Below are 26,988 nucleotides of genomic sequence, written 5' to 3'. Positions count from 1 at the left end.
TGTCACTTTTCTTATATCCTAGGCTAGATTAAATAGGTGTAAGTTCCTAAAATCTGACACATTAAGTTGTAGGACTTCTCCCACATGCATTTGAGATGGAGAGTGAGTTTTGTTGCTATTCATTAATACACTGTGACAACTTAGATTTTGACTTAAGGAAGCATTGAGCAATATATTTCCATTTTCTGACCCTTAGAGAATAGGGGAATATTTCTCTTTTTTTTTTTCTTTCTCTTTTTTGAGATGGAGTCTCCCTCTGTTGCCCAGTCTGCAGTGCAGTGGCCCGATCTTGGCTCACTGCAACCTCCACCTCCTGGGTTCAACTGATTGTTCTGCCTCAGCCTCCCCAAGTAGCTGGGTGTGCATCACCACACCCAGCTAATTTTTTATGTATTTTTATTAGAGACGAGGTTTCACCATGTTGGCTAGGCTGTTCTCGAACCTTTGACCTCAAGTGATCTGCCCACCTCAGCTTCCCAAAGTACTGGGATTACAGGCATGAGCTACTGTGCCCAACCAATAGGGGAATATTTCAATCTCAGCTGATATGTGTTTGTTTATTTTAAGATGGGAGTCTTGCTCTGTCACCCAGGTGGGAGTGCAAGGGTGTGATTTCAGCTCACTGCAACCTCTGCTTCCTATGTTCAAGCAATTCTCCTGCCTCAGCCTCCCAAGTAGCTGAGATTACAGCCACCCACCACCATGCCCAGCTAATTTTGTTTTTGTATTTTTAGTAGGGATGGGGTTTCACCATGTTGGACAGGCTGGTCTTGAACTCGTGACCTCAGGTGATCCGTCCATCTCAGCCTCCCAAAGTGCTGGGATTACAGGTGTGAGCTACCGCACCCAGCCTTGATACATGTATAAGTGCAGAGTTTCCAGGATGATCACAGGCCTTGCCCACCTCAGGGATCAATCTAGTTGGGGAGGGATGCACAGTTACCTCCGTGGCAAACAGGACATGGCTGAGGGTGAATTGAAGGTCATTTCCCAGGAGAGATGAGATGGTTCTAGAAGTAAGCATTGAAGCAAGAGTCCCCAGGTCAGTAGATGAGGGGGTGGAAAGGGAACGGACTTGAAGGGGACAGGTTAGAGGTGGGGGGATCGCAGTTCAAACACTGGTCCTAAGACCCAAACTGAGTTGTGCAGGGAAGGACTGAATAACAAGTTCCAAGGCAGAACTGGTGCCAGGGTAGGTGAGTGAAAGGGAAGCATCTTACACTGTCTAGGTCTCCAGCAGGTGGGGCTGTGGGACTGCTTAGCCTGCAAGGGTACATGAAGGTATCATCCCACACACACACACAAAAATGAGTTCATGTCCTTTACGATCATGGATGAAGCTGGAAGCCATCATTCTCAGCAAACTAACACAGGAACAGAACCGAACACCACATGTTCTCACTTATAAGTGGGAGTTGAACAATGAGAACACATGGACACAGGGAGGGGAACATCATGTGTAACATAAGATTTGCAATAAATCAAAAGGATTTAAATATCCACATGGAAGTGAGGCAAGACTGATACCATAGAAAAATCAAGTCAGTGATATTAAGAATACAGTTGGCCAGACACAGTGGCTCACGCCTGTAATCCCAGCACTTTGGGAGGCTGAGGTGGGTGGATCACGAGGTCAGGAGTTCAAGACCAGCCTGGCCAAGATGGTGAAACCCCATCTCTACTAAAAATACAAAAATTAGCCAGGCATGGTGGCAGGTGCCTATAATCACAGCTACTCAGGAGGCTGAGACAGAGAATTGCTTGAACCCAGGAGTGGAGGTTGCAGTGAGCTGAGATCGCTCCACTGCACTCCAGCCTGGGTGGCAGAGCAAGACTCGTTTCAAAGGTGGGGGGAAAAAAAACAACATACTTGAGAAGTTCTACAAGAATTTAGAAGAAAAGGATAAAGGAATGAAAGTAATAAGAATGATACTTCTGTGAAATCCAATTTTAAAACTCCAATATAAATATAATAAAGTTTTTAGAATAGAGTAGAACAAGAACAACAAACTAATGAAAAGAGAAATAGAAAACATTTTTTCTTGACCTTTAGAAAAATCATGTTCTATAGAAAGATCCTCATATAGACATATCCTGGTAGAATATGTATTGAAATGCCGGAAAACTTTAAACCATTCCAGGATCTGAGAAAAGTACTTAGAACTGAATGAAAATCAGACTGACCCTGCCTTTCCTCTGTGATAGAAAGTTCAGGAAAACACCAGAATACCATCTATACAGTTGAGGGGAAGGGTTAGAAACTGAAGGAGTAACCAGAGATTTTGAAAACACACTTGAGTAGTCTGACATTTGTGAGTAGTAGTCTGCTTTGAGAGTACATATCATCAGTAAGCAGCTTAAGAGAAATATTGCGTTAGTTCAACCATTATGGAAGACAGTGAGGCAATTCCTTAAGGTTCTAGAACCAGAAAAACCATTTGACCCATTACTGGGTATATACCCAAAGGATTATAAATTATTCTACTATAAAGACACATGCACGTGTGTGTTTACTGCAGCACTATTTACAATAGCAAAGACTTGAAACCAACCCAAATGCCCATCAATGATAGAATGGATAAAGAAAATGTGGCACATTTACACCATGGAATACTACGCAGCCATAAAAAACGATGAGTTCATGTCCTTTGCAGGGACATGGATGAAGCCGGAAGCCATCAATCTCAGCAAACTAATACAGGAACAGAAAACCAAACACTGCATGTTCTTACTCATGAGCGGGAGATGAACAGTGAGAACACATGGACACAGGGAGGGGAACATCACACACAGGAGCCTGTCAGGGGGTGGGGGGCTAGGGGAGGGAGAGCATTAGGACAAATACCTAATGCATTCGGGGCTTAAAACCTAGATGACGGGTTGATAGGTGCAGCAAACCACCATGACACATGTATACCTATGTAACAAACCTGCATGTTCTGCACATGTACCCCAGAACTTAAAAAAGTATCAAGCATCTCCAAGAGCTGCTTCTAGCATATGGCGACATGTGTCACCAGCTCTGGGATGGAGTCCAAACCATCTCTAAAATATTTTAAAGGTTTAAATATTTAAACATTTATAAACAGTCATTTATAAATATATTAAAATATAAACGATGCTTAAGTACCAATGAAGTATTACAGTATAAATATAAAAAGCATGTGAAAATATGAATAGTACCTAAGTACCATCAAATTATTAAAATATAAATGATATATAAACACCATTGAAGTATGAAAATATGAATGACACCTAAGTACCATTGAAGCATTAAAATATGTGATACCTAAGTATCACTGAAGTATTAAAATAGGATACTTAAGCACCATCAAAGCATTAAAAAGATAAATGACACCTAAGTCTCATTGAAGTATTAAAACAGAAATGATACTCAAGCACCATTGAAATATTCAAAATATAAATGGTACCTAAGTGTCATTGAGGTATTAAAATAGAAATGAGACTTAAGTATCACTGAAGTATTAAAATGTAAATGATACCTAAGTACCATTGAAGTGTTAACATATAAATGATACTTGTTTATATTTTAACACATAATTTTTCCTGAGAGTCTTTGTTTAAAACTTATGCTCCAGGAAGATTTGCTATGTTTATTCTGTGGCTTCAAATATCTGAAGCCACACAGCTGTGAAATCGGAATACCCCCTTTTTCCCCAGTAAAAAGCCTGGGTGAATGGAACTCCACAGCAAAATGATAGTGGAGGAAAACAATGCAGGAGAAGCAGGCTAATACAAAACACCAAAGCAGGGCCAGCAAAGCAGCGTCTAGCTACAGTCTGTATTTCAGAATAGATTTCAAAGCACGTGTCTCATGAAACAGAGCTGAGGAAGCGGAGACGTGTGTGACAGTCACAGGAGCTCATCCGGCCTCGAAGAGGCCCCGCCTCCTGCTCTGCAGGGCTGGGCCGGGTCCTTGATACCGTGGAGAGAGCTCACTTCTGCCTCTCTCTGGGTTGTGAGAAACACTCACCCGTCCAGACATAAAGAGTGGACGTACAGGCACGAAGAACAGTGAAAGTGAGACTTTTTTTTTTTTTGAGACTCCTTGCCATAATAACGTGTTCAAATTCTACCCCAGTCAGAAAACCGCACCCCTTGAGCCCTGATGCTGCCTTGGCTCCCAAGATTACCAGCTTCAGGGAACCTCCCAGTTCCTGCCCACCTTATGACCTCCAAGCAGCCCAGTCCTGAGGGCACTTTCCTCTCCGCCTCTGCAGCCCCATACTAGCCTGGAAATGCTCCCTTTGGCCGCTGGAGCCCCTACTCCTCCCGGGTTCTCCCCCACCCCCAGGGTCCGGCTCCCTTCCTGCTGCCCTTGTCTTGGTTGCAGTTTTCATGGTTACGTTTATGGCTTTTTTTTTTTTTTTTTTTTTTGAGACAGAGTCTCGCTCGTTGCTCAGGCTGGAGTGCAATAGTTCGATCTCGGCTCACTGCAACCTCCACCTCCCAGGTTCAACCGATTCTCCCACCTCAGCCTCCCGAGTCACTGGGATTATATAGGCACCCACCATCACGCCTGGCTAATTTCTGTATTTTTATAGAGACAGGGTTTCACCATGTTGGCCAGACTGGTATCAAACTCCTGACTGCAGGTGATCCACCCGCCTTGGCCTCCCAAAGTGCTGGGATTACAGGCGTGAACCAGCGCACCCAGCTACATTTGTGGCTTATCTTCCTGGAGGATGCATTTTTCCCTCTACAGCACCAGCCTGCCAGACCCACGCCTTTGCTTATTTCTTGAGCCAGGGATGGCCTCCCTTCTTCCTCTAGGACTGAGCTGTCCTGCCAGCTCCTTGGGGACCTTTTTCCCCATGTATACTCCAATTCACAGCCACCCTCGATTACATGCTTTTTTCTGTGCCTCTTTTGCGTCTCGAGAGCCTGTCCATTTTGACACTTGTCACACTCGGTCCAATCATCATTGCACATTCTGTCCCCACTAGAACTGGACGGCTTGAGGGTGGGTACCAAGGATTCCCCATAGCCAGTGACCACCGGTGCTGAAATGAATGGGAACTATGCCGTCCCAAGACCTTCACAGTTCGGGGGGGGGGGGGGGGCGCAGAAAAAAAAAGACTTTCACAGTTCTTTCTCTTTATTTTATTTTATTTGAGACAGGATGTCGCTGTGTTGCCTAGGTTGGAGTGCAGTGGCAAGATCATAGCTCAATGCAGCCTCCACTTCCTGGACTCAAGCGATCCTTCCACCTCAGTCTCCAGTGTGGCTGACACCACAGGCGCGCTCCTCCATGCCTGGCTAATTATAAAATTATTTGCAGAGTCGGGGCTCGCTAGGTTGGTCTCGAACTCCTGGTCTCAAAAGATTCTCTGGCCTCAGCCTCCCAAAATGCTGGGATGATAGGCATGAGCCATTGCGTCCAGCAGCAGAATACATCTGTTAAAGCGTTGCGGCGTTTTTAGAAATGGCAATATATTCACATACTGCAAAATTTACAAGGTATTGGCGGGGTCGGGTGGGGGGAACCCCGCTGCCACTGCCCCGCCCAGGCCCTGGATTCCCCTAGCGACAGTGTTACTCGATCCTTGTGGAGCTTTCCTTGCTCGCTGAAGCTATGCCTTCGTCCTTCTGCACCCGCGCTCCTGGGCACCGAGCTCCTCTCGCTGGAAGTGGCCGCGCTCGGGCTTTGCGCCCTCGGGCAGCTGCTGGGCCTGGGTGCCTGGACCCCGCCAACCCCCGCGGCCGCGCCCTGTTCCCCCTGGCGGCCGTGCCCTGCACTGCAGCGGCCGCGTCCGGCCCGGCCGGGGGAGGGGTCGCGCGGCGGCGGCGTCAGCGGCGGCGCCCAGGCGGTGGGAGCCGGGGAGCCGAGCAAGATGGCGGTGCGGGTGCTGCGCGCCGGCGGAGCGGCCTGGGCCAGCGGTCTCCTGCGGCGGGCGGCCCCCTGCAGCCTCCCGCCGGGGCTCCGGTGAGCAGCACCGCCCTTTCCGGGAGCGGCCGGGGAGGGGCCGCCGCGGGGCGGAGGGCGCGGGGTTCCCCGTCGCGGATCTCCGTCCCGGCCCCGTTCCCACCGCAGGGGGCCGCCCGGCTTCGGGACGGCGGGGGACGGAGCGGGGGCGGGGTGGGGGCGCCCTCGGGCTCAAGGTCACGGCGGGGACGGGCCGCGCTGCGACTCCGCCCTCGCCCGGGAAGGCGCCCGAGGCTTGGGGCGGAGGCCGCATCCTCCCCGCGGCGCCAGCCCGGCCTGCGGGGCCCTGACCGGCGCGACCCGGGGCCGGGGGCGGGGACCGCGCGCGCCTGAGGCCGCAGGCCCGGGACGCCGCCTGCTGGGTCCCCACCAGAGGCTGCTCCAAGCCTGGGTGGCCGCGTCTGCAGAGGGCGTTGGCGACCCCGGCCTCTGAGGTGCTGTGAGTGGGAAATAAGACGACGCGTAACGGATCCTCCCGGGCAGCCCTCCGCGGAGGGTGGGGAAGTCGGCTCTGGGAGGAGGTCAAAGCATTCACGTCTTTGACTTGGAATTTAAAGCCGGCCGTGGATCTAAAAGTACTTAGCGTTATCAGCACCAAGTGTTCAGCCGCGGGGCTCTTGTTTAAACTTTTGTTTTTCTAACTTCAGTGGATTGTTTGTCCAGATTCATCATCTTGACATTTCCATGTGTTATTTTCCACATCCAGACAGCAAAACCTATCATTGCTTTGGGTAGTTTAAATTACCAAAGGAGCTCACATCTGTAATCTCAGCACTTTGGGAGGCCGAGGGGGCGGATTGCCTGAGGTTGGGAGTTAGAGACCAGCCTGGTCAACATGGAGAAACCCCGTCTCTACTAAAAATAAAAAATTAGCTGGACGTGGTGGCGCATGCCTGTGATCCCAGCTACTCAGAGCCTGAGGCAGGAGAATCGCTTGACCCGGGAAGGCGCAGGTTGCCGTGAGCCAAGACTGCGCCATTGCACTCCAGCCTGGGCGACAAGAGAGAAACTTCCGTCTCAAAAAAAAATTACAAAAGGAACTGTGTATTAAACTCTCCATAGGCCAGGGAGCTTTCAATAACATGGTTTATTTTTATTTTTGTATTTTGAGACTCAGTCTCACTTTCGCTCCCGTTGAAGTGCAGTAACACCATCTCCGCTCACTGCAGCCTCTGGTTCCCAAGTTCAAGCGATTCTTGTAGCCTCTAGACTACTACATGTGCTCACCAACACACGCAGCCAATTTTTTTATTTTTAGTAGGGACGGGGTTTCACCATATTGGCCAGGCTGGTCTCGAACTCCTGACACAGGTGACTCTCCCGCCTCAGCCTCCCAAAGTGCTGACATTACAGATGTGTGAGTAACCATGCCTGGCCATAACATGGCTTATTTAATTTAATCTCAGTAGTAGTTTGAAGAATAAGTAGCAGCATCTGCATTTTAGAGATAAGGGAAAGAGATACATAACTAGAAAACGGTCTTTTGGTGGTGGTTGTAGGTTTTTTTTTGTTTTTTTTTTTGAGATGGAGTCTCGATCTTGGAGTGCAATGGTGCGATCTTGGGTCACCAAACCTCCATTTCCCAGGTTCAAGCAATTCTCCTGCCTCAGCCTCCCCAGTAGCTAGGATTACAGGCATGTGTCACCACGCCTGGCTAATCTTGTAATTTCAGTAGTGACAGAGTTTCTCCATGTTGGTCAGGCTGGTCTTGAACTCCCAACCTCAGGTGATTTGCCTGCCTCTGCCTCCCAGAGTGCTGGGATTACAGGTGTGAGCCTCCCCACTGAGCCTAGAAAAGGTTTTTGTTTTTGAGACAAGGTCTTGCTCTGTCCCCCAAGGTGGTGTGCAGTGACGCAAACATGGCTCACTTCAGTCTTGACTTCCCAGACTCAGGTGATCTCCCACCTCAGCTTCCTGAGTAGCTGGGACTACAGTCACACACCACCATGTCCAGCTAATTTTTTAATTTTTTTGTACAGACAGGTTTCACCATGTTGCCCAGGCTGGTCTGAGATGGGCTCAAATGATCCTCCTGTCTCGGCCTTTCAGAGTGCTGGGATTACAGGTGTGAGCCATCAGGCCTGGCCTAGGCAAGGTATTTGAACTCAAGTTTGTCAGGCTGCAAGGAAGGCCCTTTCGTAACACTGATGCTTGACTTGGATGTTTAAATTATTTTAATTCGATATTTGTGTCTCCAAATTGATTAACAAATCAACATCCTTTTATTTTTATTGTTACTGAGCATCTATGGCTTGTCTTATTTTTTCTTTTTTAATTTGAGATGGAATCTCACTCTGTCACCCAGGCTGGAGTGCAGTGGGGTGATCTCTGCTCACTGCAGCCTCCGCCTCCCGGGTTCAAGCGATTCTCCTGCCTCAGCTTCCCAAGTAGCTAGGATTACAGGTGCCCGCTAATTTTTTTTTTTTTTTTTTGTATTTTTGTAGCGATGGGGTTTCACGACGTTGGCCAGGATGGTCTCTAACTCCTTGCCTCAGGTGCTCCACCCACCTCAGCCTCCCAAAGTGCTGGGATTATAGGCGTGAGCCACCATGCCTGGCCACAAGTCATTTTTTTTCACACAGGCAATATGAACCCATGATATTTGTATTTTTTTTCTTTCCAAAAGAGATGACATTGAAGTTGTATACCCAACATGTTAGCCTAACATGCCCAGGGTCACAAAGCTAGTCACCGTGAGCGTTGGACCTGAGTATGCCCAGTACCCCATCTCCCCCTGCGGCCGGATGCGTAGACCTTGGAGTCCGCCTCCATCTGACCTGTGGTGGTTGGTTACTCTCTTAGGTCCTCCTGTACCTTTTGATAACTGGTTCTCGGCTTCTTCTGAACTACAGACATTGTCTAGGACTCAACCTAGGTAGACTTAGTTCATCTACAAGTCCTACCAGATATTAGTGTGTATGATATGGCTGAAGCCATGTGGGATTGGGCATAATAGCCATGGTCACTGTCCCCAGGGAGCCACGACAGCGGTCAGAACACAGACTCACAGGTTGACATAGGGGCTGAGAAAATCAGGCAGCCACCACATGCGTTCATGGAAGGCATCTCAAAGAAGAAGGTATTAAGCTGAGACCTGAAGGGTCAGTATGTGAAAAAGCCTTGAGTGGGAAGAGGCCAGGTGTACTGGAAACCCAAGACCGAGACTGGTCTAGTAGGCTGGAGTGCAAGAGGGAAGGGAGGAGCAGCTAGAGGAGAGGTGGCGGGAACAGGGTCCTATAACTCCAGGCCTCGCAGGCCGGCCAAGAGAGCTTGGACTTTATTCTAAGAGCCATGGAAGACATTTAAAGGTATAAGCTGTAGTGTGACATGATCGAGCTGATCTTTTTGTGTTTTTGAGACAGGGTCTCACTGTGCCACCCAGGCTGCAGTGCAGTGCTGTGATCTTGGCTCACTGCAACCTCTGCCTCCCAGATTCAAGTAATTCTCGTGCCTCAGCCTCCTGAATAGCTAGCTGGGACTACAGACACGTATCACCGTGTGCAGCTAATTTTTTGTGTTTTTTGTATAGGCAGGTGTAGGGCTGTAGGGCCCCGCAGGGTCGTGGGGTGTCCCTTATGCTGTGCTGAGGTGCAGGATCCGAGAAGTAGAGACAGGACACTGAAGAACTGGTGAAGAGCAGCTGGACTCCAGGGGCCATGCCACCTGTGAGGGGAGATTGGCGAGAGCCCCAAATGCCATGAAGCGTCTGTATTTATTAGGTACAAGCAGGGGGCAGGGTCGTGAGTGAGGTCATCATCTATAGGCTTAGTAATAGGGCATACATAATCATGTGAGTCACAAGCGAGGGGGCCACCCCATTATGTCACCTGGGCAGAGAGGTGGACCATGCGCAGTAGGGGATGGGGCCGTGCCGTGTGCAGTAGTAGAGGGTCGTGTACAGAAAAGGGGTCCACCCACATTAGCTCACCGAGGCAAGGAGGTGGGCTGTGTGCAGCAGGTGTTGTGCGAAACACTTCTTATCTGGGGGCTGGAGACTTCAAAGGATTTCTAACAGAAGGATACTGTAAGCCAATGCAGTGGGAACTGACAGACTTGTGCTCTTCTCTTAAGAAATTTATGGGAGGATGATTTGAGCTAGCACAGAAGCGAGAAAAGACAGGATGTACAGCCGCCGTGACTGGTCACACCAGAGGGGTTCTTCTCCCTCGGTTACTTCCAGGATCTCAGGCCTGAGTCCTACTTTCCACAGGAACTGGATGCAAGGGTACTACAACTCCTTTATCAGGAGGAGAGGCTTTTACTCCAAGCCTGCCATACAGCGTGTGCCCTTTCAGGCAGGGATGCCACCACCTGGGTCTTTGATTCTCGTCCTGGTCTGGCTGTTTTCCCATGTACTGCTTCTGTTCTGTGACTGCTCTAGGCATTCCTGCTACTACAAACTACTATATGGTTATATGGAAGGATTCTATAAATCAGCACTAAATGTGTCGGTACAGCTCTGACTACAATACCTATATGATTATATAGAAAGATTATATAGAACTAAGTATGCTAGATATAAGTACTAAATATGATTATATAAGCTAGATTATATGTAAGCAGTAAGTTATACTTCAGGCACTAATTCTATAAACTAATATATGATTATATATAAAGGATTATATAAAGGAAATAGCTGAGTAATAACACTATAAACTAAGATATTCTTCAGGCACTAATTGTGCCTGGGGTCTGGATAGTTCTCCTTCCATGGTGCCCGTGGGAGGTGTTACCCACAGACAGGGTTTTACCACATTGGCCAGGCTGGACTTGAACTCCTGGCCTCAAGTGATCCACCTGTCTTGGCCTCCCAAAGTGCTTGGTTTACAGTCATGAGTCACCATGCCCAGCCTGATCTCTTTTTTTTTTTTTGAGACGGAGTTTCGCTCTTATTGCCCAGGCTGGAGTGCAATAGTGCGATCTTGGCGCACTGAAACTTCTGCCTCCGGGGTTCAAGTTGATTCTCCTGCCTCAGCCTCCCGAGTAGCTGGGATTACAGGCATGCAGCACGATGCCCAGCTAATTTTTGTATTTTTGTAGCGAGCAGCTTTCACCATGTTGGTCAGACTGGTCTCGAACTTCTGACCTCAGGTGATCCACCTGCTGCGCCCTCCTAAAGTTCTGGGATTACAGTTGTGAGCCACCACACCCGGCCTGATCATTTTTTTTAAAAATCACTCTGACTTGGGAGAGGGGCAGAATTAAGGGTGGCAGCCAGCTAAGTGGATGCTGGCACTGAGAGTTGAGAGTTTGCTGAGAGTTGTTTGTTCTGCAAACATACGAGTGCTTACCACATGCCAGGTACTGCTGACTCTTGAGAGACATCAGTGAATAAGGCACCCAGGGCCACCCAAGAGCTTACCAGTAACTCAGGAGAGCTGGGGAGGAAGAATTCAGAGCAGTTTAGGACCTGGTAAAGTTTGAGAAGGCTGTGTGCTAGTCAAGTGGAAAAGCAAGTACACGTTTAGCCGTGTGACTCCTCAAAGGAGGTGTCTGGGCTACAGGTAACATTTGGGAGTTGTCAGTATATAGGAATGCTAAATGTTAATAGACACATGGATTGCATTAAACTGTTTCGTATTTGACTTAAATCTTTCATCATAAAGGCTGGGTGTGGTGACTCACACTTGTAATCCCAGCGCTTTGGAAGGCTGAGGCAGGAGTATTATTGCTTGAGCCCAGAAGTTTGAGACCAGCCTGGGCAACATAGCGGAACTCCGTCCCTAATAACAAATAAGCACATAAATAAAAATTTTTATAATGAAACTTTTTTTTAAACCATAGGAAGCTGGGCACAGTGGCTCAGGCCGTAATCCCAGCACTTTGGGAGGCTAAGGTGGGATGATCGCTTGAGCTCAGGAGTTACAGACCATCCTGGGCAACACGGCAAAACATGTCTCTCCAAAAAATATAAAAATTAGCCCGGCGCGGTGGCACGCACCTGTAGTCCCAGCTACTTGGGAGGCTGAGGTGGAAGTATAGCTTGAACCTGGGAGGCAGAGGTTGCATTGAGCCAGGATCATACCACTGCATTCCAGCCTGGGTGACAGAGCCAGACCCTGTCTCCAAAAAAGAAAAGAAAAACTGTAAGAATGTATGAGATTGCGTGAGATAGAGTGTGGAGAGAGAAGAGGGCTGCGAAACAAGCCCTGGGACGTGCAGCCTGTACAGGCTGGATGTGTAGGAGGGGAACTGGCAAGGTCATTGTTATGTGACAGCGGCCAGGAGGAGGGAGGGAGTGCCATCTGCTGCCAGAGGGTTAGGTAAAATGACAGAAGAAGACAGGATTTGCCAACGGGGGTGTTGTGGGTGACCTTGCTGGATCGGTTTCAGAAAGGAAGAAGGAAGTCCTCCTGGGAGCCTCATCCCTGTATGTATATCAGCCAGCACATGTCCCTTAGCGCTGCTCATCAGCAAGTTAGGAATTCCCAGCCGCTTCCTGGACATTGCACAAGTGTCCCACAGGTGCTCGAAATGCCGCTGTACCCAGGATGTTAACTCCTCTTCCTTCCACGAGGCCTGCTTTTCTTGGGTTCTCGTTCTCCAGTAATGAAACCTCTTCCATGTGGTGGCCCAGGACAGAAACCAGACAGTTTTCCCCAAGCTCAGCCCTCTTCTTTTCCCCCATCTATCATTTACCAAGTGTGTCAGTTCTGCCTCTAGTATGCTTTGAATCCACCCTCTCCACTGCCACTGCCCTAGCTCAACCCTCAGCACCGCTTGTCTGGATTCATACGAAGAGTATGGGCTCGAACCTGTCAGTGGATGGGACAACTAAAGAATTCTTTTTTTCTCCTTATAGATATGATCTTGCTCTGTTGCCCTGGCTTGAGTGTAATGGCATTACCATGGCTCACTGCAGCCTTGGCTCACTGCAGCCTTGGCTTACTGGGCTTAAGGGATCCTCCTCCCTCAGCCTCCCAAGTAGCTGGGACTACAGGCCCACACCACCAGCCCAGCTAATTTTTATTTTCTTATTTATTTATTTTTTTGAGGTGGAGTCTCACTCTGTCGCCCAGGCTGGAGTGTAGTGGCGTGGTCTTGGCTCACTGCAACCTCCACCTCCTGAGTTCAAGCAATTCTCCTGCCTCAGCCTCCCGAGCAGCTGGGACTACAGGCATGCACCACCATGCCTGGCTAATTTTTGTATTTTTGGTAGAGACAGTATTTCGCCACGTTGCCCGGGCTAATCTCAAGGCCCCTGACCTCAAGTGATCCATCCACCTCAGCCTCCCAAAGTGCTGGTATTACAGGGATGAATCACCGCACCCGGCTGCCCGCTAATTTTTAAATTTTTTGTAGAGAGGAGGGTCTTGCTATGTTGCCCAGACTAGTCTTGAACTCCTGCCTCAAGCAGTCCTCCTACTCTCTACCTCTGAAAGTGCTGGGATTATAGGTGTGAGCTACTGTGCCCAGCCACACATCTAAAGAATTCTTAAGGCCAGGTGCAGTGGCTCACACCTGTAATCCCAGCACTTTGGGAGGCTGAAGCAGTGGATCATGAGGTCAGGAGATCGAGACCGTCCTGGCCAACATGGTGAAACCCCATCTCCACCAAAAATACAAAAATTAGCTGGGCATGGTGGCATGCACCTATAGTCCCAGCTACTCAGGAGGCTGAGGCAGGAGAATCGTTTGAACCCGGGAGGCAGAAGTTGCAGTGAGCCGAGATTGCACCACTGCCCTTTAGGCTGGCGATTGAATGAGACTCCGTCTCAAAAAAAGGAGAAGAAGAAGAAGAAATTAAAAAGCAAATATAGGGCCAGGTGCAGTGGCTTATGCTTGTAATCCCAGTACTTTGGGAGGCCAAGGCAGATGGATCACATGAGGCCAGAAGTTCAAGACCGGCCTGGTCAACATGGTGAGATCCTGTCTCTACTAAAAATACAAAATTAGCTGGGCATGATGGCGCATGCCTGTAGTCCCAGCTCCATGGGTTACTGAAGCAAGATAATTGCTTGAGCCCAGGAGGCCGAGGTTGCCGTGAGCTGAGATCGTGCCACTGTACTGCAGCTGACGCAACAGAACACAGCCCTGTCTCAGAAAAAAATAAATAAATAAAAGCAAATGTACATATAGAGAGGAAAATTTTTCATGGTAAAATGTTCGTTTTTAAAATCTAGATGCAGAAAAGTCTTCATTGTCGTGTTTTAACTCCTCTGGGTTTGAAGTTTCTCGAAATGAAAGGTGTGGGAACAGGTCTCTGCAGCAGCAGTGTAGAAGACGGGGGTACGGTGCGGGGGCTGGAGAGAATGGGGTGGTAGGTAGGGAAGTCAAGGAGTCGCTGCTTTAAGGCAGGACTCTGCTTGGCACTGGTCTGCCAGCCTCCTCTCCCCTGGCCCGTGCTTCCGAACCCTGTGCTGTTTGCACACTCGTGTCTTCGGCGGTTACTGGTTCTGCTTAGAATCTCCTTTCTTCCATGGGTGTCCCCCTGACCATCTGCTCCTCTTCTTTCCAGTCTTCCACTCAACAAGTACTTCTTTAGAGCTGGTCCCCAGGCTGCCCCCACCCTAGCCACAACAGCCACTACTTTGTGTCACCATTGAAGAGCTTGTCTCTGTTTGGGTTGTGATTGTGTTGGTCTGCCCTCCCCGGCACACTGAGCTCCCACGAGGTCAGGGCCAGGTTCGTCTGTGCATTGTCAGCCTGGCCCAGTGGCTGGCTGGTGCAGTGCCCAGTCAGTAAATAACAGTCCTCAGATGCATGAAGCACACTGCACTCCTGCTGCCTCATCCTGTGGCCTCAGAGTTCAGTCCTTTCCCTTCTTCAGTTTCCTCTTCCCCACCTGATCAGCACCCAAGAGCTTCTTTTGAATGCACTCCTTTCTCTTCATCCCCAGTGCCATCTTAACCCCACACCATCCAGTGAGTATTTATTGAGTACCTTCTACATACCTGGCGCTGCTGGGCTGGACAGCCAGGATGCCCGAGAAGCATGCTTCTGGCTTTTGTTGCTGCAGCCATGCATGATGCCCCTGCCAGGCTGCTTTTGACACTTAGATATTTTTTTTTTTCCTAGACAGAGTCTGGCTGTCTCACCTGGGCTGGAATGCAGTGAAGTAATCTTAGCTCACTGCAGCCTTCACCTTCCTGGTTCAAGTGATTTTCCTGCCTCAACCCCTGGAGTAGCTGGGACTACAGGCACCCAACACCATACCTGGACAATTTTTTAAAAATTTTTTAGTAGATACAGGATTTCGCCATGTTGCCCAGGCTGGTCTCGAACTCCTGACCTCAGATGATCTGCCCGCATTAGCCTGCCAAAGTGCTCGGATTACAGGCATGAGCCACTGTACCCGGCCAACACTTAGATCTTTTTTGAAAACTTGCCAGCATCGCACTCTGCATAGGATAAAGTCGCCCTCGCCTAGCCCTCTGGTTGTACCTTGCCATTCTCCTGCACGCCCTTCTGCCTTGCTAAACAACTTGCCATTCCAGAAATACACCATTCAGTGTCATGACACCATGTCCCTGTACATGTTGTTGCCTTTGACTGGAATTAGCACCTGCCTTGTCCACCTGTCTTGCTTGCCCTCCAAAACAGAGCCAGAATGTCCCTATTGGAGTCCCTCCTGTGCCTCCCAGGCCAAGCTGATGGTGGGTTCACTTGAGCTCCCCAGCATATGTGTAAGTTGACAGTGTCCGTGGCCACTCTGGCTGTTTACCAGTAGGTTTTTTTCTGTGAGACTGAACAGGCTTGGTGTCTGGTTCATCTTTGTATCCATAGAGCCCAGCATAGAATGCTGACTCCATTTTAAGTCTAGTGTTTTGTATAGCGCGTCCTTCCTTACCCTCTGGAAAGTGCCCCCTGACATCTTGGCGCTTGTCACTGTCAGTTAAGAACCCAAGCCAGATCTTCCACTCTGGCAGCCATTGGCATAGCTGCAACTGGAATGACTAGACGGGCTGGGCATATTAGTCAACTTTAGTCACCTGGCACTCAGAGATTTCAGTGTGACGGTTGGAGGTAATACTGGGCCAGCTTGTTTTTCATTTGTCAAGATGGTTGCTACCCAAGTTCATAAGGAAATGCCACTCAGAGGTTCTCGTGTGTGCGCTGTTGATTGTTTTAGTCTCACCCCCTGCTCTGCATTTTTAGATTACAAAGCATTTTCATGTCCCTTACCTCATTGTACCCACCCTAAGGGGAATCCCTTTGGCATTATTTGTTTGTTTTAGAGGCAGGCCTTGCTCTGTTGCCCAGGCTAGAGTGCAGTGCATGATCATAGCTCACTGCACCATTGAACTTTCAGGCTCCAGTGATCCTCCTGCCTCAGGCTCCTAAGCAGCTAGGACCACAGGCATGAGCCACCATGCCCAGCTACTTTTTTTTTTTTAATAGAGACTGGGTTTTGCTATGCTTCCCAGGCTGACTTTGGTATTACTGAAATATGAAATAAATGCTCAGCTGGGGAGATTTCTGTTTCTTTTGTTTAATTCTGTTTTTTTTTTTAATTTTATTTTTTTGTTTTTATAGTAGTGAGATTTCTGTTTCAAAGGCATTCTTTATTAGTGAAAATGTTACCTATCTGTAAATATACATAATATTTGTTTACCTCTGTATTTCTGGAAAGGTATACTTAAAACTGTTAGTCATTGCCTTGTATTTCTTATTTTAATGAAACTTTCTAGTCAATATTTTTAGAAACTTTTATTGTATCCTTTTTTAATTGTTCATAATTGTTATTCCTAAGCTTTTACAATTTATTTAACAGAAAAATTGTAGACACAATTTCTGTTTAATGAACTTAAAATGTAAAATAAACATGGGAATTGGCTGGGTGCGGTGGCTCCCACCTATAACCCCAGCACTTTGGGATGCTGAGGCGGGTGGATCACCTGAGGTCAGGAGTTCAAGACCAGGCTGGCCAACATGATGAAAACCCACGTCTACTAAAAATATAAAAATTAGCCGGGCATGGTGGCATGCGCCGGTACTCCCAACTACTCAGGAGGCTGAGGCAGGAGGAGAATCACTTGAACCTGGGAGGTAGAGGTTGCAGGGAGCCGAGATTATGCCACTGCACTCTAGCCTGGGCGACAAAGTGAGACTCTATCTCAAATGTGTGTGTGTGTGTAGGTGTAGAAGTTGTTCAAGTGTGTGTGTGTGTGTGTGTGTGTGTGTGTGTGTGTGTAGGTGTAGAATTTGTTCAGACAGTCCAGAAGGTTATACAGAAAAGAAAAAAATCTTTACTCTGACCCCAGGCCCCGTCATGTTCCCCAGATGTAATCACTGTTTTTTTTTTTTTTTTTTTAATCCTCTGCACCTTCATGAAAGTAATCACTCTTGGCCAGGCGTGGTGGCTCATGCCTGTAATCCCAGCACTTTGGGAGGCCGAGGTGGGTGGATGACCTGAGGTCAGGAGTTCAAGACCAGCCTGGCCAACATGGTGAAACCCCGTCTCTACTAAAAATACAAAAAATTAGCTGGGCATGGTGGTGCCTGCCTGTAATCCCAGCTACTCAGGAGGCTGAGGCAGGAGAATTGCCTGAACCCAGGAGGCGGAGGTTGCGGTGAGCCGAGATCGCCCCATTGCACTCCAGCCTGGGTAACGAGCGAAACTCCATCTCAAAAAAAAAAAAAAAAAAAAAAAAAAAGAAAAGAAAGTAATCCCTCTTTAACAGCTCACTTTGCAGGTGTATATATAGTGCTGTTCTGTGCCTGGTTTTTTACGTAATTTGTCTTGGAAATGTCAGCACATCAGTATATGTAAATGTACCTCATTGTTTTATTGGGTGCATGTTTTCTGACTGGAATATTTCCTGATTCTTTTGACCAGTCTGTGTGAATGGCTATTGAAATGGCCTGTGCCAGGAAAGAGCTGGAAACAAGACAGCAGCGAATGTTGACGTGTGTTCAGCTTTGGCTGAATGTAGCTGTGGCTATAGCACACAGTCACAAGTGTCATTGGGCCACAGTCGTACACGATTTCCACTCTGATATGGATGATGCCACGCTGCCCTCTAGGGAGGTCGACAAACTTGTATTCCTGTTAGTTGGTGTATCGGTATTAAACATGCACATAGAAATTTGTGAGTAGGGCTGGTCGCAGTGTCTTACACCTGTAATCCCAGCACTTTGAGAGGTTGAAGTGGGAGCATTGCTTGAGGCCAGGAGTTGAGACCAGCTTGGGCAACATAGCAAGGCCCCACCCCTACAAAAAAGTTTTTAAAAAATTAACCACACAAGATGACGCATGTCTCTAGTCCCAGCTTCTCAGGAGGCTGAGGTGGGAGGATCACTTGATCCCAGGAATTTGAGGCCACAGTGAGCTATCGCACCACCACACTTCAGCCTGGGTGACGGGGCAAGACCCAATCTCAAAAAAATGAAAAAATTCATGAGTAAAGTATAGTTTGTGACTTCAGTCAAATTTGTCCTCACTTTCTGACAGCATTCATGGTAGAAATTTAATTATAAGATGAAAATTAGTAAATTATGTGTTAATAAAGTTGGCATTGTTATTCCATAGGACATGGACATCCTCCAGCAGCAGATCTCGAGAAGACAGCTGGCTTAAATCCTTATTTGTCCGGAAAGTTGATCCAAGAAAAGATGCTCACTCCAATCTCCTAGCCAAAAAGGAAACAAGCAGTCTCTACAAATTACAGTGTGAGTGACAGGTTTGCTATCTTCATAGTTGACTTTCTTTTCCCGTTTGTTCCTAAGTTTATCGTTGAATTTTCTTTTGTTTCAGTTCACAATGTTAAACCGGAATGCCTAGAAGCATACAACAAAATTTGGTGTGTATACCAAACTATCCTTTACTTGGGGAAAAAGAATGACGTTATTTGTTAGTTAATTCCACTAACACTTGGTAGCATAGAGAGAGATCTTTCATCCCTGTCCTTTGAACCTGAATGTTCAGAGGCTCTTAAACTGAGCTTTACCTAGGATTGCCAAAGGCATTTTGATTTTAGGCAGTCACACAGCTAAATCATCGCATAGGCTGTCAGACTTTAGAATGTCACCAGACTCAGGTTTGGAGGAACTTTGCAAGGCTGTCTAACCCATCTGCTTATCCAATGCTGGAGTCCTTTCGGCAGACCTTCCTGACTGCCTGTCGTGAAGTAAGTTCCGTCTCTGGACAGCTCTGATTGCTAGGAATAAGAATTAACATCTCTGAATCCTTTATTGATTCCCCTAAGTGAAACTGCCCCGTGAGAGTCCTGTATATATTTGAACATAACTGCCATTTCTTCCCAACTCCTCTGTTCTCCAGGACCCAAGTCCCTTCCACTGATTCTCCTAAGATTTGAGATCCAAGCCCTCTTACAGAATTTGTAAACTTTAAGACAAAAGGGAGAGCTAAGCTTATTGGCTCTCAAAAGAGATGGTATTTTAATGATCCATTGTGAGCAAATGTTAAGAAAATGTTTTTTTTTTTTTTTAACCTTTAATATCTACTACTTTGATAAGAAAGCAGGCCGGGCACGGTGGCTCAAGCCTGTAATCCCAGCACTTTGGGAGGCCGAGGCGGGTGGATCACAAGGTCAAGAGATCGAGACCATCCTGGTCAACATGGTGAAACCCCGTCTCTACTAATACAAAAAATTAGCTGGGCATGGTGGCGCGTGCCTGTAATCCCAGCTACTCAGGAGGCTGAGGCAGGAGAATTGCCTGAACCCAGGAGGCGGAGGTTGCAGTGAGCCGAGATCGCGCCATTGCACTCCTGCCTGGGTAACAAGAGCGAAACTCCGCCTCAAAAAAAAAAAAAAAAAAAAAAAGAAAGCAAACAATTTTGTCCCTATAATCAGCATACGTTTTAGAAGAAAAATCTTTTATTATGTTTTATTTTTGAAGATAGTTCATGAAATGTAATACTAGCATTGAATTTCTTGCTCATTTCAGCACATTTCTCTTTATTTAAAAATGCCCTAAAACAAAGCAGATGTTTATTTCTAAGTCTTTTCTCATAAGATGGAATTTTCCCCTATACGGATGTTTTCCTGGATTACCTTTTCTGTCCTGTCGTGTCACTTCATCTCCTGTCTCAGATTTCTGACTGTCTGTTCATATTTCTATTTGATGTCGTGTTCTCACTTCAAACTCGGCATGTAGAATCACCTTGCTCTTCCAACTTCTGTGTCTGTGCAGCTCACCTTATTTTACTCAGCCCGTTCCTTAGTTCTCTGTGACGAGTCTCTCACCTAGAGCCATGCGTTCTTCATCAGACATGTATTTGCATTCTTGTTTCCTTCTGTATCTCGCTCTCCAAGCCTCTTGAGCCCCATTCCCAAGTATCCTTTTTACTGACTACCTTTCGGTCTCCAGATATACCTGTGTCTCCTCCCTGCCCTGTGATACATGACTCCAAAGTTTGTCAGATTGATCTGCTTGAGTTCTGTTTTCTTTTTTCATCACGTTTTTTCTTTTCTCTGAAACTTTCAGCAGCTCCCTGTTTCCAGAACATAAAGACTTAACTCCTGCCTGGTTTTTAGGGGTCCTAATAATGGGATTCTGCCCAACCCATCCAGTTCTGGGTACAAGTACTGCCTGCCTTACAACCTCCATTCAGGTAAGGCCAGGGCTCCCCAGAGCAGGTTTGGGGTCCCCAGCAAGAAGGAGTGGCTACAAATCCATGTGTGACTTTGTGTTGGTGAAGAACCTAGGCCCTGTCTCCAGGCCCCTCTCTGGATCCCACCTGGGTCATGGGTACTGGGCTTCCTTCCTGGGCTGCCTCCAATGCAGGGTCGTTTATTCCTGCTCATGTCATGCGACCAAAAGGAAACATTTGACTGACATTTTCCTAGCATAATTCCTCTTTCTCCGTCCTCGGTTCTCACGCATCCCATGTTACTCTGAACGTTTATGAGTTACACATCAGATACATTTGTTATCAGATCTGAATTTAAAAGGTAAATGCTACTCTTCCTAAAGTACATAGGATGTGGTCACTATACTGGGTCATAAAGGTGTATGGGTTTTCAGTTAGTTAAACGTGGGCCGTTTGGAACTTTTCTCTGTTCATCATGTAGACATCCCCGGTCCTACGGAGCTCCAGTGGCACAATTGGTTAGCGCATGGTACTTAAATACCCCGCTCCTGTAGCCCCAGCATCTGGTGGTAATCACTAGCTAAGTATCACTCAGCGTCAGCAAGTAATGTGAACAGGTTCCATTTCTTGCCCTTGATCCCCTTTTGCATCCACTGTTGAATCTGTGTGATACTTTTTCATCATCATTTTTCTATTCGAAAAGTGTGCAGGCTTTAGCTTTTCTCTTGGTATAAAACAGTTGCACTTTTCCCTTTGCCTTTCCCTGTACGTTAGATTCTAGACCATAGGAAGGCTTCCATGGAACCAAGCTGCACTCTGACACCCCTGTTAAATTCATACACTGCCATGACCTGTCATGGCTTTGCCCCTGTCCCTGCACAATGAGCGGGAATGAATTGCTTGGTGTGTTTGGTACAAGACTACGTGACACTCCTCCCATCCCCTCCACCCGTTGAATTGAGTAGAACGTAATTTATGCTTCATGTTGTATCTTTAATTTTGATTCTTCTGCCACGTTGATGCCCTTGGGGACTGTTGGAGGTTGGGGTCGCTTCCAGACTGTGTTGTGTTCCAGCTCTGTGTTCTTCCTCCTTCCTGATGGCCAGCTTGTTCTCCGCTCCTGTTTCCTCTGCCTGCTGCTGTTGCTTGTGTTGTCTGCCTCTGTCTTGAACATGACTTTCTTCCCTTTCCATCTTCCTTATTTCTTCTGTGTTCTTTTCTTCTATTCCCTTGTCTCTCATTCTTCCTGTCTTTGGAACCAACAGAACATTTTTTGGTGGTATTTTTTTTCCCTCAAATGGAAAATAGTAGACTCCTGAAATCCTGGAACCTTGGGTTTCTCTGTACCATCTTTATACTGGTTCAACAGCTCTTCTAGATAGTTGGGGTATCAGAAACCTGAGCTTCTGAACAGCAGGGTGTTGGAGTTCAACAGAATTCATCCAGAAGGTTAATTCCACATGTCGTTTTGTCATGAGGATGTTCTAAGGTTGGTTGTTAGAACACTAGTAGGTAGTCTTTCTCCTGTTACTGATCAGGTGCTGTCCACCTGGTCAAATTTTACTGATTGTTTAATTAGTGTTGCTGTTTCTTCTCTTTAAGTCAAGAGGTGTTGCCAAAGATTCACGAAGATAAACACTACCCTTGTACTTTGGTGGGGACTTGGAACACGTGGTATGGCGAGCAGGACCAAGCTGGTAGGAAGCGAAGTCTTTGGAATAAACACCGTTTCCTTAAGCCTTACGTAACACTTTAGTAATTTTCTAATTTAATGCTTGTTCTTATCAAAGCTTTCCAAGTCTCAGTCTAATTTTATGATTAAAGTAGTTTCTTCAACAATTCATGCAAAAAAAAAGTTTTAAAATAGTTTTTAATGTTTGAATCTATTATTGAAACTTTATGATGTAACTCATAGGCCAACACATGGTGCGTTACAGTTGTTTTGTTTTTTGAGACGGAGTCTCGCCGTGTCACCCAGGCTGGAGTGCGTGGTATCTCGGCTCACTGCAACCTCTGCCTCCCGGGTTCCAGCGATTCTCCTGCCTCGGCCTCCCAAGTAGCTGGGATTACAGGCGCCCACCACCACACCCAGCTAATTTTTGTATTTTTAGTAGAGATGGGGTTTCACCATGTTGGCCAGTCTGGTCTGGAACTCCTGACCTCAAGTGATCCTCCTGCGTCAGCCTCCCACAGTGCTGGGATTACAGACTCAAGCCACCACACCCCGTCTCCATTTTTGTGTTGTGATAACATTATACCTATCTAGAACATTTTCAAGTAGTAATATCATGAAATTCTAAATGTATATTATTTTTTAAAATGCATTTCAGTCCACCTCTGGAGGTATGAAGGAGGCTATCCAGCCCTCACAGAAGTCATGAATAAACTCAGAGAAAATAAGGTAATGATTTTGAAAAATGTTTACTTAGACTAATGATACATAGATATTAGTACAGAATTAAATGACTTTTCTGTCTTCAGTTTTTGTTAATAAACTTCATTTTTGTCACAGATTTTATTGTTTGGACTCCTGAAGTTGTATTTAAACATAAACAGTTGTAATACTATTAAAATAATAGTTCTTACTGTAAAAGTCAATTGTAGGCTGGGCGCTGTGGCTCACACCTGTAATCCCAGGACTTTGGGAGGCCGAGGCGAGTGGATCACGAGGTCAGGAGATTTAGACCATCCTGGCGATGGTGAAACCCTGTCTCTGCTAAAATATAAAAAATTAGCTGGGCATGGTGGTGTGTGCCTGTAGTCCCAGCCACTCAGGAGGCTGACGTAGGGGAATAGCTTGAACCTGGGAAGCAGAGGTTGCAGTGAGCTGAGATCGTGCCACTGCACGCCAGCCTGGCAAAAGAGTAAGACTCCATCTCAAAAAAAGTCAATTGTACTTTGAAACTGATAAGGTGGTACCTTGAAACTGATGACTGGGCCGGGCGTAGTGGCTCACGCCTATAATCCCAGCACTTTGGGAGGTCAAGGCAGACATATCAGTTGAGGCCAGGAGTTTGAGATCAGCCTGGCCAACATGGTGAAACCTCATCTCTACTAAAAATGCAAAAATTAGCCAGGCGTGTTGGTGCACACCTGTAATCCCAGCTATGTGGGAGGCTGAGGCATGAGAATCACTTGAACCTGAGAGACAGAGGTTGCAGTGAGCCAAGATCATACCACTGTACTCCAGCCTGGGCAACAGAGTGAGACTGTCTCAAAAAAAAAAAAAAATTGGTGACTGGAGTATCAATCAGCATGGTAGACACAGTTAGCCCTGGATGACCTAAATCTGTCTACTTCAGGAACTGTCTTCCAAACACATATACTTTATCTTGGGCTGACTTTGCTTTCCACCCTCTCTTCACTAGCAGGTGCTCAGCAGTAGGGAGAAATTTAACAGCTACACATCATTAGGAAAGAAAATCTTTTGTATAGATTTCCAGACAAATATAAATAGCTTTTGAATTATCTGCTGTTTTGTAGTCTGCATGCCACTTCTATTGATATGCCATCAAACACTTAGAAGAATCTAAAAATAAAGAAAATTAAATTGGTTTACATTGCCATCTAAATAATTAGGATCACTACGTAATTTGTCATCTAAACCTGGACACTTTCGAGACTGAAAAGGAATGCTATTAATGATTACACCAGCTCAACAGATGTAAACTGGGTCTGTCTCAGGCCAACTGGGACCTGTTGATTATTACAGTATTCTGTAGGAACATAAATGTTACCGAAATGGGCTTATATGTAAGTATTAGAAGATTTCATGACACATTTTTTTTACTCAAAGGACTTTTTGGAATTCCGTAAGGCAAGAAGTGACATGCTTCTCTCTAGGAAGAATCAGCTCCTATTGGAGTTCAGTTTCTGGAATGAACCTGTCCCACGATCAGGACCTAATATATATGAACTCAGGTCTTACCAACTCCGAGTAAGTACAGAAATATGAGTTATTCCTTTTGCTGCTCTGTGAATAAGCACAAGCACTTTGTAAGGCTGACAACAGAACTTGTGTGTACATTCTGTGATGTGCGTTTAGCATTCTATATATATATATATATACACACACACACACACGCACACACATATATATATATAAATATGTATGTATATTTTAAGACTGGGTCTCACAGTGTCACCAGGCTAAGCTCTTTTGCGTTTTGTGGCCTTACACGTAATGCTTATTATTTGATATTTTTCCAAACAGCATTTCTGTTTTTAAGAAGAAAGACCTAAAGTGCAGGACGAAGTACAATATGTACCATCTATTGTGCTTAAACGAGAGCAGCTAATAAATATTGTAACTGTTGAAAAATTATACAGTGTGATAAGAATAAAGGGCAATAATATTTTATAACACTTTCTAGACATTTTCCTGCTGAAGACTAGAAAGAAAGCCCCACGTAGCAGCATCATTAAAGGGATACAGGCCAAGTGCAGTGGCTAACGCCTGTAATCCCAACACTTTGGGAGGCCAAGATTAAAGGATTGCTTGAGCCTGGAAGTTTACCAGCCTGAACAACATAGTGAGACCCTGTCTCTATTAATTAAAAAAATAAAGTTTTGGCTGGGTGCAATGGCTCACTCCTATAATCCCAGCACTTTGGGAGGCCAAGATGGGTGGATCACTTGAGGCCAGGAGTTTGAGACTAGCCTTGCCAACATGGTGAAACTCTGTCTCTACTAAAAATACAAAAACTTAGCCAGACGTGGTAGCAGCCGCCTGTAATACCAGCTACTCGGGAAGCTGAGGCAGGTGAATCAATTGAACTCAAGAAGCAGAGGTTACAGTAGCTGAGATTGAGCCACTGCACTCCAGCCTGGGCAACAGAGCGAGACTTTGTCTCAAAAAAAAAAAAAAAAAAGGCTGGGCGTGGTGGCTCACACCTATAATCCCAGCACTTTGGGAGGCCGAGGCGGGTGGATCACGAGGTCAAGAGATCGAGACCGTTCTGGTCAGCAAGGTGAAACCTGTCTCTACTAAAAATACAAAAATTAGCTGGGCATGGTGGCACGCGCCTGTAGTCCCAGCTACTCAGGAGGCTGAGGCAGGAGAATTGCTTGAACCCAGGAGGCGGAGGTTGCGGTGAGCTGAGATCGCGCCATTGCACTCCAGCCTGGGTAACAAGAGCGAAACTCCGTCTCAAAAAAAAAAAAAAAAGAAACTTTTCAAAGTTAGTTTTGTCACGTAATTTTTTTTATGCTGCTGTTTGCTGTTTCTGTATTTTCTCACAGAAGAACTAACAAACCAAATCCAAATCTGTTTTCAGCCAGGAACCATGATTGAATGGGGCAATTACTGGTGAGTATATTACTGAACGGTGAGTTTTTAAGTCTTGTTGATAGATTAGTTTAGGCCATAGTGTTAATTCTAGGGAAAAAAAAACCTGAGGATACTACCGTGGCTTGACACTAGACTAATGTTTTGTTTGATGTTCTTCTTATGAGATTTTTCAAACATACCAAACTGGAGCGAATAATGAGGCACCCCGGCCACATCCATCCCTTTGCTTCAATAATAACACGTGGCCAATCTCGTTTAGGTTTAACTCCTTCAACCCAGGTTGTTTGGAATTAAATCCCAGGTAACATTCTGTTTCATTCATAAATAGTTCAGTACTGTGTATATTTTTAAAAGATAAGCACCTTTTTTTTTTTTTAAGGAAACACCAATATTGCAGAAGGTTAGTTTACATACTTCTTGGATATCATCTTTTCTGAAACATTACTTTTGTCACATATACAGAGCACATCAATAATAGTTTCTTCTTTTTTTTCCTGCTAGTTTGAATAGAAAAATACCAATTTTTCTACAAGTTGATCTGTAGATTCAACAGAATCCCTATCAGTCCCAGTAGGCTTTAGAAATGGGAAAGACTGGCCAGGTGCAGTGTGGCTCATGCCTCTAATCCCAGCGCTTTGAGAGGCCAAGGCAGGGGAATCACTTGAGCCCAGGAGTTCAAGACCAGTCTGGGCAACATAGCAAGACCCCTATCTCTACCAAAATAAATAAATAAACTAGCGAGCCGTGATGTGACATGTCTGAGGTCCCAGCTATTTGTGAAGCTGAGTTGGAGACTTGCTTAAGCCCAGAAGACAGAGGTTGCAGTGAGCCAAGATCACACCACTACATTCCAGCCTGGGCAACAGAGTGAGACACTGTCTCAAAAATAAAATTAGTTGGCTGGGTGTGGTGGCTTATGCCTGTTATTCCAGCACTTTGGGAGGCCAAGGCAGGAGGATCACAAGGTCAGTAGATCGATACCATCCTGGCCAACATGGTGAAACCCTGTCTCTACTAAAAATACAAAAAAAAATTAGCTGGGCCTGGTGTTGCATGCCTGTAGTCCCAGCTATTCGGGAGGCTGAGGCAGGAGAATTGCTTGAACCCAGGAGGCAGAGATTGCAGTGAGCCAAGATCGCGCCACTGCACTACAGCCTGGGTGACAGTGCAAGACTGTCTCAAAAATAATAAATAAAAATAGTCTGGACGCGGTGGCTCACGCCTGTAATCCCAGCACTTTGGGAGGCTAATGTG

At 46.4% G+C, this 26,988-nt stretch overlaps 1 protein-coding gene across 2 annotated transcripts in view; it reads left to right on the top strand.

Annotated features, from left to right (window-relative positions):
* Positions 1 to 5,431: 5,431 nt before the first annotated feature.
* NIPSNAP2 (nipsnap homolog 2) overlaps positions 5,432 to 26,988 on the top strand; it is a 38,756-nt gene continuing 17,199 nt past the window's right edge. The window contains exons 1-7 of one of the 2 annotated variants that reach the window (XM_064375604.1): positions 5,432 to 5,481; positions 18,420 to 18,559; positions 18,645 to 18,690; positions 22,047 to 22,141; positions 22,775 to 22,845; positions 24,241 to 24,381; positions 25,721 to 25,752. In XM_064375604.1, coding sequence (XP_064231674.1) covers positions 5,447 to 5,481; positions 18,420 to 18,559; positions 18,645 to 18,690; positions 22,047 to 22,141; positions 22,775 to 22,845; positions 24,241 to 24,381; positions 25,721 to 25,752 — 560 coding nt within the window. In that variant the 5' untranslated portion in view covers positions 5,432 to 5,446. Of the gene's footprint in view, positions 5,482 to 5,830; positions 5,948 to 18,419; positions 18,560 to 18,644; positions 18,691 to 22,046; positions 22,142 to 22,774; positions 22,846 to 24,240; positions 24,382 to 25,720; positions 25,753 to 26,988 lie in introns of those variants that run through there. The other variant, XM_064375603.1, reaches the window with a different exon arrangement.

This window comes from Aotus nancymaae, unplaced genomic scaffold, assembly GCF_030222135.1.
Source record: "Aotus nancymaae isolate 86718 unplaced genomic scaffold, 86718_ANA_hifiasm-v0.15.2.pri h1tg000012l, whole genome shotgun sequence".
In the NCBI taxonomy this organism is placed as follows: Eukaryota; Metazoa; Chordata; class Mammalia; order Primates; family Aotidae; genus Aotus; species Aotus nancymaae.
This window is presented reverse-complemented; position numbering and strand designations above follow the sequence as displayed.